Source organism: Danio rerio, chromosome 8 (assembly GCF_052040795.2).
Source record: "Danio rerio strain M-AB ecotype USA chromosome 8, GRCz13ab, whole genome shotgun sequence".
Taxonomy (NCBI): domain Eukaryota; kingdom Metazoa; phylum Chordata; class Actinopteri; order Cypriniformes; family Danionidae; genus Danio; species Danio rerio.
Genome location: NC_141028.1, coordinates 18,377,381 through 18,393,026, shown reverse-complemented (window position 1 = coordinate 18,393,026; position 15,646 = coordinate 18,377,381). Strand labels below are relative to the sequence as shown.

General features: G+C 32.7%; 1 protein-coding gene across 6 annotated transcripts in view; it reads left to right on the top strand.

Annotated features, from left to right (window-relative positions):
• Window positions 1–15,646, top strand: part of ttc39a (tetratricopeptide repeat domain 39A) — a 52,010-nt gene that overhangs the window by 14,041 nt on the left and 22,323 nt on the right. For all 6 annotated transcript variants that reach the window (XR_015497748.1, XM_087264440.1, XM_087264439.1 and 3 more), the window contains 2 exons: window positions 4,899–5,003; window positions 10,023–10,154. Coding sequence is in view for 5 of the 6 variants with exons in the window: in XM_087264440.1 (XP_087120566.1) it covers window positions 4,899–5,003; window positions 10,023–10,154 (237 nt within the window). In the remaining variant the exon portion in view is untranslated. The remainder of the gene's footprint in view (window positions 1–4,898; window positions 5,004–10,022; window positions 10,155–15,646) is intronic.

Sequence of the window (15,646 nt, the reverse complement as noted above, 5' to 3'; positions counted from 1 at the left end):
TAAACACCATCATGGTTACACACTTGAAGCTAAAGTATCATAATTATATGTAACATAATGTAGAAAAAAGAAGAGAGAAAAATAAAAAGTGCTATACTAATGTCAACAGAAAAAGTATAAAAGTGTCATGCAGGGAAAAGTCAATTAATGGTTATTCCAGCCTGATCTCACGAGGAAACGAGGTAAGTATTTTCTGTTTTGTCAGTTTAGTGGCTAATTAGTATGAAGTTGTACGGGTTCAGTCGTATGTAAATGTACAATTTTAAAAAGGAGGCATGGCACATAACCCCACCTTCAAACCCGACCGTCATTGGGGGATAAACACATTATACTAATTTTTTTGAATGAGATCGTATGAATAAGCCACTGAATCAAAAACTTACAAATTGCAAATTGTGTTGGTTATTCACTATATGATTAGGAAACTTACTGTGTTGTGTTATGATGTTCAGTGTTTGTGTTAAACACCTGATAATGGCTATACTGCAAATCAACATTACCATGCGGAGAAATAAAGTTACCTTACTTACTTTACATGTTAACCAGGTTACAGTTTATACAGTTGCATTTTTACACTTTTTACTTTTAAAACCATTTAAGTGTTGCCTACTCTCTTGTTGCATTCAGCCACCTCGTTGTCATTCTGTGTATCTGTAAACCTACATTCGCAGTAAATTAGCAAGCAGTTATTGAAACTTGTAAAGCAATATTTTATATACACTAAAAAAAAACAGCAAATGATATCATTTTTTTTGAAAAGCTTAAATTTAAATGCTGTCTGAAATGTATAAGTAAAATATCTATAGACAATAAACTGAATCACTTATATGATAAAAATGTACAATCTTTCAAACATTGTGAATTACTGTATTATTTTAATTTTAGATGAAATGCCTGTAGAATGTAGAATTTAAAAATTCTTTGCTAAAGTTTCAATCGTATTCTTAATTTACTTCTTGTTAGGAGAAATACTTTTACAGTGCTATACTGTAGACAGCATTTAGATGGATATGTAGATATGTGTGCTGCACTCTTTCCTTTTAACAGGAAAATTAAATTAAGAATAAAACAAAGAAGGCTCTCAGGAGCATGTTAATAATACATCCTTTTGATCTTTCTGGCAAAAATTTCCTGAGCTCTTCCCATAAAAATCAGTCGGCAGACTTTAATTTAAACTAGACGTTTTTTTGTTTTTTTTTACATTTTTTTAAATTCAGTTTATTATAATCTAATTAAACAATGGCATTATATCGAACATATAGCTCTTACCAATTTGTACATGGGATACGTTTAATTCTTCATTTCTGTTTTTTTGTGTATTCAATCTACTTTATTCATTCATTCATTTTTCTTTGGCTTAGTCCTCTTATTTATCAGGGGTCGCCACAGCGGAACGTACCCGCCAACTCATCCAGCATATGTTTACATAGTGGATGCCCTTCCAGCTGCAACCTAGTACTGGGGCAGGGTGTCCGCGGGGTCTTAAAAAGTATTAAGTTGATGACTCAATTATGAGTAAATCAAGGCCCTTAAAAGGTATTAAAAGCATTAATCTGGTTTTTACGAGATATTACATTTTGTTCTAGCATTGTCCAAAGTGTTTGACTCCATTCATTCATTCATTTATTCATTCTTTCATTTTCTTTTCGGCTTAGTCCCTTTATTAATCTGGGGTTGCCACAGCGCAATGAAACGCCAACTTATCCAGCATATGTTTTACGCTGCGGATCCCCTTCTAGCTTCAACCCATCACTGGGAAACATCTATACACACTCATTTACACACACAAACACACACACACACACACACACACACACACACTCATACAGCACGGTCAATTTTAGCATACCCAATTCAACTATAGCACATGATCTTGGGCTTGTGGGGGAAACTGGAGCAACCGAATATAGGAAGAACATGCAAACTGACCCAGCTAAGAGCATGAACCAGCGACCTTCTTGCTGTGAGGCGAATGTGCTGCCCACTGTGCCACCATGTCGCCCGTGTTTGACTCCAAAAAAAGCATAAATATATTTATTTTCCTCATAGTATTAACAACGACGTGCTCGATCCTTGCGATTATTTCGGGCTGGGGCACGTCTGGCCAAGCTCCTCCGTCTGGGTGATGTCACGTAATTTGCAACAAACGAGGAAGGGTGATGTGATGCCCTTCACATGTAGCAAAACCATAGAGCGAAACAGACAGCAAAATGGGAAAATGTAAGCTTGCGTACACCTGGTTGGTTAAAGATGCATTTAAACAGTGGCTTAAGCCTGTTGCTAAAAACAACAGCGTAATTTATTCGTTCAAGCTTTGTTTTTTTTGAGCTTATCTGAGCTCTGTTGCATGGTTGTGCTTCATTGATTTGTTTAACTGTTTATTAACAACAGTTTATTAATAACTGCTTATTAAGTTAAGTGTTTGATACTGATTAGAACTTAGTGGCAAAAATTCTGAGAAAGTCTTTAAAAGGTATTGAAGATACCTTTAGGATTCCTGCATAAACCCTGTGGGAAACAACCATACACTCATTCACACACATACACTAAGGCAATTTAGCTTATTCAGTTCACCTCTAGCACATGTCTTGGACTGTGAGGGACACCTGGGCACTCGGAGGAAATCAACACGAGGAGAACATGCAAACTCCACACAGAAATGCCAACTGACCCAGCTGGGGCTTGAACCAGGGATCTTCTTGCTATGAGGCAACTGTGCTAACCACTGAGCCACTGTGCTGCCCCACTCTATTTTATATGATGATTATTTATTTTATTTAAAGAGATAGTTCACCTAAAAATGTAAATGTTCTTATTGTTTACTCACCCTCAAGTGGTTCCAAACCTTTATGAGTTTTTTTGTTCTGTTGAACACAAAAGAAAATATTTTGAAGAAAGCTGAAACTTGCAACCATTTAAATCCATAGTAGGAAAAAATAAATATGGAAGTCAATGGCTTACGGTTTCCAACTTTCTTCAAAATGTCTTCTTTTGTGTTCAATAGAGGAAAAACAAACAAATAGGCTTTGAACAAGTGAAGAGTGATTAAACGAGGACAGAATTTTCAGTTTTGGGTGAAGTATCTCTTTAAAAGTAAAATCAGTTTGCAGATCTGAATTGCATTACTGTCTATTCAAGAGACATGATACTCCAGCTTTGCTACAATATGCATTCTGGCTCCATCAGTGTACTCTATTTTATGAATCACATTCTTAGTATATTTTTGAGTTGATGCTACACACACTCGTTAACCGTTGTTTCAGTGTGTGTGAAGGTGACATCTGCCTCCGTGCTGCTGCTGTATCTAAATCGAGCAGCTCTGGAGGGATATTCTCTGCAGTATAGCGGTGACTTCACACTCACACGAAACAGGCTTTTTGGGGGCAGTGTGCGATTTTCTGCAGATGCGTAGAAAGACCTGCTGCCTGTGGCTTCCCGGATAGCATGACACCTGATCACTACTTCCTTGTGTCATTTCACAAGCTGTTGTGTTGCCTTAGTGCAGTGGTTTTGTCCCAAACTGAATTTTATGCGTATAAAATGATCTGCACCTTTTGATTAGTGTTAATGTTTTGTTCCATTTGTTTATTAGTGATATTTAATATTGTTATTTAAAAAAGAAAAAATGAGATAGTAGAATGAATATCTCAATAAATCAATGTGTATATATTTATTTAACATGTAAATATTTATTTATTCAATTAAATGCATTATCATTAGCAATAAATTGTTGTTGTTATTGTTTTTTCTTTTGCATTGAGAAAATAATAATAATTTAAAGTATAATAAATTAACATTTATTTGTTTATTTATTTATTTGTTTATTTATTCAATCAAATGCATTACCATTAGAAATAAATTGTTTTCATATTTTTTTCTTTTGCATTAAGAAAATAATAATAATTGTAAGTATAGTAAATCAACATTTATTTATTTATTTATGTATTCAGTCAAATGCATAACCATTAGCAATAAGTCATTTTATTATTATTATTATTTTATCTTTTGCATTGAAAAAAATATTAATAATTGTTAATATAATCAACATTTTTTTATTTTTTTATTTAATCAAATGCATTACAATAAGAAATAAATTGTTGTTTTTATAATTCTTTTCTTTTGCATGAGCAAAATATTAACAATTGTTAGTAAAATGAATCAACATTTATTTATGTACTTATTTAATCAAATGCATTACCATTAGCAATAAATTGTTTTCATAATTTTTTTCTTTTGCATGAAGAATATCATAATTAGAAATGTTATAAATCAACATTTATTTATTTATATATTTATTTATTTATTTATTTATTCAATTAAATGCATTACCATAAGCAATAAAACCATATTTCTTATTATTATTTTATCTCTTGCATTAAAAAAATAATAATAATTGTAAGTATAATAAATCAACATTTATTTATTTATTCAATTTAATGCATTACCATTAGAAATAAATAGTGGTGTGTGTGTGTGTGCGTGCGTGCGTGCAAGCGTGTGTGTGTGTGTGTATATTGCATTTAGAAACTACTATTAAAATTTTATTTTTAATAAATATTAATCCATTTGTGTTTTTTGTTTATAGATTTATTTAATTTTAAAATATATGTATTGCTTTTTAGGGCATCATAAAAATAGCAGCAATATCATTACTAGTAAATTCATTAGTAATTATCATTTAGAGAGCAGGGGTGGCTAACCCTGTTCCTGGAGAGCCACCTTCCTGCAGATTTCAGTTGCAACCCATATGAAACACACCTGCCTGTAATTATCACGTGGTGTACAGGTCCTAATTAATTGGTTCAGGTGTGTTTGATATGGGTAGCAACTGAAATCTGTTAGCGATCCCTGTTTTAGAGCAACATTTGTTTACAATTTTCAACCGTTATGTTTTTTAGGTCAGAAAAGCCTGACCTGTCCGCGGATCTTCAAGACTGCATGGCTGCACTGGACCTGTTCCTGCAAAATCAATTTGACGAGGCTCTGAGCAGACTACGAAGCAGGTATGGCTACCTGTGTGTTTGACCTGCTGCACCTTACTGTTGTTTTACGACCTGTGATAATTATAAAGATGGGAGAAGCTCTGACTTTGGATCTTTTTTGTCTATGCAAGTGTAAAATGTACTATTTTATATTGAATTCTACCAATACATGTTTTTTTTGGAAAATAATTTATCTACATTTAGTCATTGGGTGTTTCTCAGACAAATCTCACATAAAACCTATTCAGTTTAGAAATAGTTCAGCTCTCTTGAGATTGACCTCCAGATCTTTTCTTCTCCTCACACCACACCCTGCATTCACACAAATGCCGTGTTGTACAACATCTTGCCTTTTCACCTTTCTCATTAATCTCTTCTGTGAATAGGTGTGTACTTGTGTGTAATTGAAGGTCCATTTAGTAATATTTGCCATCCATCAATCTTATTAGGTTGGATTCAGCGTCCAACTTAATCTAACTGACCACATCATTATACTCATAATATTTTATTTCATATTGTTTTATTTTTCAATTTAGTCATTAGAAATTAGTCGAGACACACCTGTTGAATCGGTTGTTGCTAGAAGGCATATTTTATTTATTATTTTATTCATGTATTTGTATTTTATTAAAGTCTACCCCACCCCAACCTTAAACCCAACCATCACAGTAATGTAAAAACAGTAGTTATACAGAGTATTATTCATATAATTCATTAAATATTATATAATAAAAAAAACATTAAATTGTGTTTTATTAACATCTGCTTCAATCCCAACACTAAATTCAGTCATTACAGTAATGTAAAAGCAGTAAGTATACAAAATGTTATTCATTAAATTACCCATTAAATTGTATTTTATTAACATCTACCCTTACCCCCTTTGTTGTGTTGTGTTTTGTTGTATTGTGTTGTTGTGTTTTGTTTAGTTTATAGTTTAGTTTTGTTTAGTCTTTAGGTTAGTTTAGTTTTGTTTTCTTTTCCTTTCTGTTTTGTTGTGTTGTTGTTGTTTTTAGTTTAGTTTAGCTTTTTGTTTTGCTTTGTTTTTGTTGTTGTTGTTGTGTTGTGTTTTGTTTTTAGTTTAGTTTTCTTTTTCTTTTCTTTTAGTTTCTGTTTTTTTTTGTTGTTGTGTTGTGCTGTTGTTGTGTTTTGTTTAGTTTTTACTTTAGTTTTTGTTTTGTTGTTGTTGTTTTCTTTTGTTGAGTTTTTTGTTTTGTTTGGTTTGTTGTGTTGTTGTGTTTTGTTTAGTTTTTTTGTGTTTTGTTTTGTTTTTATGCTTTGTTTTTAGTTTAGTTTTTTTGTTTTGTTTTTGTTTTCTTCTTTGTTTTGTTTTTTGTTTTTGTTTTTCTTGTGTTTTTTTGTTTTGTTAAAAATGAAAATTATTATTTATATATTTATACATTTACTTATGTTTTTGAGGGTCGGTATATTATTATCGGCTTGCAATAAATGTTTTTATTTATTTGTTTTTAGACTTTTTTTTATTTTATTTTATTTCATTTTTAACTTCAATATTTTACTTAAGTCATGATGATTACCAAGCCACATTTAGCAATATAATGTGTGTGTTTGTTTATTTGTTTATTTAATTTAATTTATCTTTGTTTATGTTTTGTTTATCACTTCAAATTTCAATCATTGAGATCATCATAATTGTAACCTTGTATTATGTTGCCGTTCCTATTAAAACGAATCAACTGCCAAGCAAAATTTACTCGCCAGAGGCCATTTTATAATTCAACAAGTGTACATTTTATTGCAACATCTTCCAGTCTGTATATTGTGTCAGAGATCTCTTTTCATGAGTGCAATTCAAACTTGCATAATACATCAAAATGCTGATCAGTCAGGCATTCATTTAAACCATCAGAGGATCTCACTAAATATTCAGCAGCTTGCTGTTTGAACACGCATATAGTGAAGTCACAGTTTTGTGATTTACTTAAAAGGCTTGTTTTAGTCGCGCCTCATTCCAGCCAGAAGGGCAGGGCTGCTCCAACAGAGCAAATGAAAGATACACAGAGAAAGCTACAAATGGAGGCGGAAATAGCAAGCAAAAAAATGTTCATCTCTGAAGCATGTCCATGTCTGTACAGGCTCAGAACTGAAAAACAACAGATGATCTTCCTGGTTATTTAATTATCTATTTTCTGCAACATTTCATAACTTGATTTGTTGAAATTCTTTAAAACTATAACATGGGCATCTGATGTGACTTTCTCTCTCACACACTATGATATTTATATAGTAGTATATTTTTGTTATTGAATGATATATTGTTTCCTGCATGTTTTCATGTTATGCAGCTATTAAATATTCAGAAAGCTTCACAATAATATTGGTAACGAGGTCTAAAATGTATTATTTGGTTGTAAACTGCTCCAATCCTGTACTGTCACATCAACATTATTCCAATTCCACTTCTGCAAAGTAAAGTGGTAAACCTGTTTATCCAGGCATTTCTTTGGCCAGGAATGTTGAACCAGTAGTGGCACATTCTATTCTATTCTGTGTGCTGAAAGAAGAACTGAAACGTTTTTCATTTGTTGTGATTGAAAAATCAAGAGTTATCAAACTTAATATTTGTTTTTTAAGGGTTGTGAAGTGAAAACCTTGCCATTGTGTTGTTTGCAAATGAATATATACATAAATTTTTGTTTATTTTATGCCCAAAAAATGGCCTAAATAAAAAATATAATTATAAAGAATTATTTTAAGTTAGAAAGAAATGTCATCAGTAGTTTGCAGAATAAAACAATAAACACAAAAAAACAGGGCTTCTCAATGTGACAATTCAATCCTCCATTTTATATTTTCAGAGCACTAATTGTGTATAAGGGGTTAAAAGTGTGGATTTAGTACTTTTAAAAAAGTATTAAACTTGTAATTGTCTAAATTTTTTTAATGTCATTTAAGGATAGTCCGAAATTAAACAGAAGGCGAGGAGTGTATGACAGAGCTGCGTGATACTGGAAAATTTTAACATTGCGAAATTCTGTTTTTCTGCAAAATACACTCACCGGGCACTTTATTAGGTACACTTTACTTGTACCGGTTTGGACAAGGTTGCCTTCAGATCTGCTTTAATCCTTTGTGGCATAGATTCAACAAGGTACAGGAAATATTCCTCAGAGATTTTGGTCCATATTGATATGATTTGTCGGCTGCAGATACATGATCGGAATCTCCCGTTTCACCACATCCCAAAAGTGTTTTAATGGATTGAGTTCTGGTGACTGTGGAGGCCATTTGAACTCATTGTGATGTTCAAGAAACCAATTTGAGATGATTACCGCTTTATGACATGGCGCGTTATCCTGCTGGAAGTAGCCATCAGAAGATGGGTACACTATCGCCCTAAAAGGATGGACATCGTCAGCAACAATACTCGGACAGGCTGTGGCGTTGACACAATGCTCAATTGGTCCTAATAGGCCCAAAGTGTGCCAAGAAAATATAAATACACCACCAGCCTTAACTGTTAATGCAAGACAGGATGGATCCATGCTTTCATGTTGTTGATGCCAAATTCTGACCCTACCATCCGAATGTCGCAGCAGAAATCGAGACTCATCAGACTAGGACTTCTATTGTTCTATTCTATTTTGCTGAGCCTATGTGAACTGTAGCCTCAGTTTCCTGCTCTTAGCTGACAGGAGTTTCACCTGCTGTGGTCTTTTGCTGCTGTAGCCCATCTGCCTCATGGTTCGATGTGTTCTGCATTCAGAGATGCTGTTTTGCATATCTCAGTTGTAACGAGTGGTTACTTAAGTTACTGTTGCCTTTCTATCAGCTTGAAGCAGTTTGGCCATTCTCCTCTGACCTCTAGCATCAACAAGGCATTTTCGGCCACAGAACTGCCTCTCACTCGATATTTTCTCTTTATCGGACCATTCTCTGATAAGCCAAGAAATTGATGTGCATTTAAATCCTGGTAGATCAGCAGTTTCTGAAATACTCAGACCAGCCACTCTGGCACCAACAACATGCCACGTTCAAAGTCACTTAAATCACCTTTCTTCCCCATTCTGATGCTGTTTGGACTGCATCTTGACCATGTCTACATGCCTAAATGCATTGAGTTGCTGCCATGTGATTGGCTGATTAGAAATTTGCGTTAACTAGCAGTTGGACAGTTGAACCTAATAAAGTGGCTGGTCAGTGTATATTGCTATATGAATATAACTAGATGACTTGAAAATAGCTTTATTTGGAAAGAATTCATTCATTTAGATTGATTGGGATGTTCTAAATAATATTTTAATGCATTACATCTGCATAAAATATAATAAACTGCTAGCATATATAAATTCAACAGAGCAATCATACAATTTAAATAAACAGCTTTATGGTTTTCTGGGGAGTCTTAACAGTGTTCAGGTACAGAAAGTAAAAAATCTAATGTGAAATTACATTATTCAATGAATAAATCATCATCAAAAACATTTAATAAAGTCACAAATATTACTATTTGTGTCTGTCAGTTTTAAGAAAAGAAAGGTAAATAAAATTTGTGTTTTCAAAAACAGACCGAGTTATGCATTCATTTTGCTTCAATACATTATTTTTAATGAGACAGTAGGTTTTTTTTATAAAATTGGTGACATTTAATTTACTTGAGCACTTTTTATTAACATATTTTGAAATGCAAAGAGCATTTCTTTTTTTTAATGGTTGATTTATGCATGTGAATGTTTCATAAAATCAAGTGTTGTTATAACAGATTTTTCCGACCTTTGACGTTGATGAAAATTCAGATTTGGACCTTTGAATTGTTACATGTTACAGAAAATAAATTGAGACTTTGAGATCTCTGCTAAAAATCCACAGAAACATATTATCATATGTATTAGTATTAAGTTGCCACACTGTGCTCAGGACGGTTTTGTTACTCAAACACCTTCCTCTATTTCCAGTTCTCATTTCTGTTACCGATAATGCTCTTGAGTGTTTTAGAGGTGGATTTTCTTTTACCGTCACACCGCCCTGTCCATTGTTCTATATATAGATCTAATGCATCTTCTTTGTGCTCTTTGGCAGGAATAAAGACAGCATGTATCACGCGCTCACGTATGCCACTATACTGGAAATGCAGGCCATGATGACCTTCAACCCGGAGGACATATTTGCTGCAGGAAACACAATGAAGGAGGCACAGGCTGTGTGTCAACGGTGGGTTATATTCCGTTTCTAATAATCTTTCTTTTTGCGTATATATGATAACAAAACAAACATTCCCAATCTATTCCTGTCAGATGTAGTGAAACAGTTTAATATCTTTCTTTGGAATAATGATTTGTCAATAGATTTTGCTATATTAAAGTGAGACACTGCCAACAAATATATAGTTTTTTTTTTCATTCCCCAGTCATTTTTTTTTTTAGTTTTTGAGCTTTCTGTATTTTCATAAAGTATTTTTACATCCAAATTAAGCACTAACTTTTTCTTTTATTTCACTTTATTAATTTACACACGCATTTAAATATATTTATTTTCAAGATTTTTATTGCATTTTTTTGTAGATAATACACAAACTTACAAATGTATATGAAAAATAGAAGTCCTATCAGCAACGAGATGACATGAAATATATAGCAACAAAAACAAGAAAACTGTTTAACTCTTAATCAAACTTACATTTTTCTAACCCCTTCTTAGCACCATCCCTCCCATCTCCCACCTCTCCCTATTTTCTGAGGCCCTCAATAGGTACACAAAGATGAATCAGGGCACAGATAAATAAATAAACCAGCTGAAAAATAATAAATAAATTAGTAAAAAAAAAATAATAAAAATAGATTAATTAATTAATTAATAAAATGTGTATATATATATATATATATATATATATATGTATGTATGTATGTATGTATGTATGTATGTATATATATATATATATATGTATGTATGTATGTGTATATATATATGTATGTATGTATGTATGTATATATATATATATATATATATATTTTTTTTTTTTTTTTTTTCAAACTTTCTACTGCCCTGAGCCATAAATCTCTACACTGTAAAAAAATCTGTTATTTTTACGTTTTTCTCCAGCAGCTAGCTAATAGTCCTTAAATAACAGGCATTTACTGTAAAATAACAAACTTTAAATTACAGTAATGTCCTTAAATTTAAATTTCTGGTAATTTTCTGTGATTTAACGTTTGTTATTGCACCCTTGCTGCAACAAGTTTCAAGCAGCATGTAATTTAACTGTCCATATCAGATTCAACATGACAGACACATTTAAATACTAGTCATTTAGAAGTATGAAATGGGCAGTTTTATAAACTAATTTATAATTATTAAACATTAATACCATTTTTAAAAGTACTTCAAAGTCACAGACAGTTGAGGCATTTTTGTTTAAACTGTGTTTGCTAAAATTTTATTTTCAAGATCTCAAGTTAACTATTTACTGAAAATAGTTTAGCATAGCTTAAATGTCACATCATATGGTATTCAAACTTACAATGGTACAATGAATAAAGCCCATAATCAGTACCTGAGGTAATCATAGTAGTTTAGGCTATTGTTCAAAAATGACGTCACAGAAATAGAAGCTGTTTCTAAAACAGAAACTTTGCACATTGCTTTTAAAGTAGGTTAGGAAAAGACGGCTTTTATCACGTTGCAGCACACAATTCAATTCGACAGCACTTTTACAATGTAGAACGTGTCAATGGAGCTCAACATAAAAGTTTTAGTAAATTGAAACTGCGTCAGTCCAGTTTTCAGAGTTGAAGTTCAGTCAAATGTGGTTTAATGTTCACTGCTGAAAGTCTAAACACTAAAGAGCTTATTTTTCGATGTGCAGCTTTACAAGTCCCAAACCAAGTGAGCTAATCCTGACAGCATCACGTCGAGTGTAGTTGGGACGCGGTGTAATATACACAAAACGTTACAGTTTTATTTATATCTACATATTTAGTCCCACTTTATATTAAGTAGACTTCTTAGCTACGAGATACTACTACTGTAGGTGCAATGAACTCACTGTGTTCATATTGCATTGTACAACATGTATGGTGCTATTAAAGTGGGAAATGGTTAAGGTTATGTGTAGATTTAAAGGTGGTTTAAGGTGTAAGGGATTGGTAAACAGTGTAATTACAAATGTAATTTCATGCTTTAATTTTAGATGTAATCACATGGAGATAATATGTAAATATTATGATTATAATAATTATAATAATGAGAAAATATATAAATACAATGCAAAAACTTATATAAAGTGAGAACCTTTATTTGTTTTATGTTCTAATAATAGATTCCCCAAATCCTATCTGTATCGTGGGTGATATTCAGGGCTTTACATTAACATCCGTCAACCTGCCATATGCGGGTAGATTTCAGCTCTGGCGGGTAAGACAGCCGCTCCCACTAGCCACTTTGGCTGGTTGAAAATTATTTTTACATTTTAGTTTTCTTAAAACAGGGCTCGACAATAAGGATGGCCCAGTGTGCATGCAAATGTGATCTTAGAATTAAGAAGCAGCACGACTGACAAAAATAACTGTGTTCGGGCAAGCAAAATCAGGTGAATACCTTATGAGAGGATGATTACTCGCGCACACAGGTGCGATCGGTTCTCAATGAAATAGACCAGACAAAAATCGATGCTTGTGTACCCACAGTCCTGCTGCTTTTAAGAGCTCAAGATTGAGAGGAAAAAAAGATATGTGTGTGTGTGTGTGTATATATTAGGGTTGGGCATCTAAGCTATAATGCCGATCCGATACGCATCTCGATACAAAGAATACGATCCGATATATTAGCGATACATTTGTGACATATTGCGATGCAACACGATACGATTCACACCCATATCACGATATGATGCGATATTTCAGCACTAACTAATTAGATCAAGTTTATGAGATGATGTGAAAGAGGATGCCGTGCCATTGAATGAGTTTGATTATTTATAAACCAAGCAAAACCAAGACTTTTTTTACAAACTGGCTTTTCTCTCAGAGCCAGAGTGTCAGTTTACAGTAGAGGGCCATTTTAGAACATATAGCACATATTATTTAAGTATTTTCAAGATGAACAGAATGTATAAGTGCAATATATATTAAAAAAATATGTATATATTTGCACTCTTTCAACATAAATAAATTTAGCATTGCACAACAAGAATTGTGATTTAACTTTTCAACTATGAAAACAAGTTTTACAAAGATATATTTTGCCACTGATTATTCAAAACTTAAGGTGGTGAACTAGCAGTGTTATGTTGCTTTGAAACATCACTGTCACTGTAAACAACAGGCTAATAAAAATATAACAAACCAGCAATCTTCTTGCTGTGAGGTGGTCAAACTACCCACTGTGCCACCGTGACACCCAATTATTTTTATCATTATTATTATTAATATTATTATTATTATAATTAAATAAAAATTAACAGGAGGAGGTGTTTAAAACCTTCGTTCTCCGTGACACTAGGCTGAATATCTTTGCAGATGAACAATGCAATAGCATTCGTTATTGGCGTAGAGCGAGCAGAACTGTTGCGCACGGAAAAAAAACTTGCAATGCTTTTCTCACCACTTTTGGAGCTGGTTGAAGCAGTGCGAAAGCCGGGGATGCAGACTGGAAGATGCTTTCACAACAACACCGTGGCGCTGCTTCAAGTGAGATTTCAGATTAGTCGTACTGCCCGCGTATTTTACAGATGCGCGGCACATTTTGCAAATTGCATCTGTCCTGTCATGTCGTCCATCCTTAAATCCATAATGTTGCTTGCCATACTTTAGATTTAAAACTCAGTGGGGAATAAAATGTTTGTTTTGCTTCTCGCACTTTCTGAGGGCGCTCCACTAGCTTCATCCGCACACCTGATACACTGAGTTGTAGTGTGTGCACATCCGCAAATCCGTTGCTAAGGCTTACTTTATGTAGGTCGATTAAATTATGCGCCAAAAACAGGTTGACAACACTTTTTAATAAATAAAAAATACATTCTATATTAAAAATATAAGCTGTATCTCGGAAAAATCGATGCATCTCGCAAAAACCGATGTATCTCGATTTGCTTCCAAAATTTCATTCATCCTCTGCTGCTCAACCGATGCACTCGCATCGTGCACGCGCATGACCGCGTATCGATACATATCGGTTAATCTTCCCATCCCTAGTATATATATATATATATATATATATATATATATATATATATATATATATATATATATATATATATATATATATATATACACGGTTGAAGTCAGAATTATTAGCCCCCTGAATTATTAGACCGCTTGTTTATTTTTCTCCAATTTCTTTTTTTTATTTTTTTTCCAACACATTTCTAAACATAATAGTTTTAATAACTCATTTCTTATAATGGTTTTATTTTTTTTTTACCATGATGACAGTAAATAATATTTTACTTTTCTTGTCTTTTTTAAGACACTTCTATACAGCTTAAATGGACATTTAAAGGCTTAACTAGGTTTATTAGGGTAACTAGGCAGGTTAGGGTAATTAGGCAAGTTATTGTATAAAAATGGTTTGTTCTGTAGGTTATCGAGAAAAAATATAGCATAAAGGGGCTAATAATTTTGTCCCTAAAATGGTGTTTTAAAAGTTAAAAACTGCTTTTATTCTAGTCGAAATTAAACAAATAAGACTTTTTCCAGAAGAAAAAATATTATCAGACATACTGTGAAATTTTTTTTGCTCTGTTAAACACCATTTGGAATATATTTAAAAAAGAAGAAAAAAATTTGAAGGGGGCTAATAATTCTGACTTTAACTGTGTGTATATATATATATATGTATATATATGTGTATGTGTGTGTTTGTGTGTGTGTGTGTGTGTGTGTGTGTGTGTGTGTGTGTGTGTGTGTGTGTGTGTGTGTGTGTGTGTGTGTGTGTGTGTGTGTGTGTGTGTGTGTGTGTGTGTGTGTGTGTGTGTGTGTGTGTGTGTGTGTGTGTGTGTGTGTGTGTGTGTATGTATATATATATATGTGTATGTATGTATGTATGTATGTATGTATGTATGTATATATATATATATATATATATATATATATATATATATATATATATATATATATATATATATATATCCTTTTTTTTAAGCAGCAGCCACTGCTTTGGTTCTAATTATTGTCAGACACGTGATAATCCTTTCATTTTCACACATGTTATGTTTTTTTACCTGCTTTCTTTTGCTTACAGTTATTTTGTTAATAGTTTAATTATCATCCTTTACAATAACATTGCTTTAAAATGAGATATAAATAACTATTAATAACTTCTCATTTATGTGTAGTAACTGCTGATCTGGGACCTTTAGTCAGGACATATTACTGTGCTCATTGTAGATACATGACACTAGATCTTTTTAAATGTCAATTAAAAAAAAAAAGTTTTGTTGAATAAAAAGTGCATGTATGCAGCTGTATTTTGCTTGTTTTGACACATTTAAAATGTGTGGCTAAGAAATAGTTATTTCTTTCTTTTTGGTGTGGTCAAAGATACATTTGGTAAATCCTTAATTTTGAGCCCTAAAAAAGTCATGTGAAATAAAAACTAATTGCCATGCGACGCAACCCATTTGCTCATGCACAGTGAGCAAGCTCATACACAACACACACAAACAGTGAAATAAATGAGGAGGCATGTGGCCATAACACAACATCTAA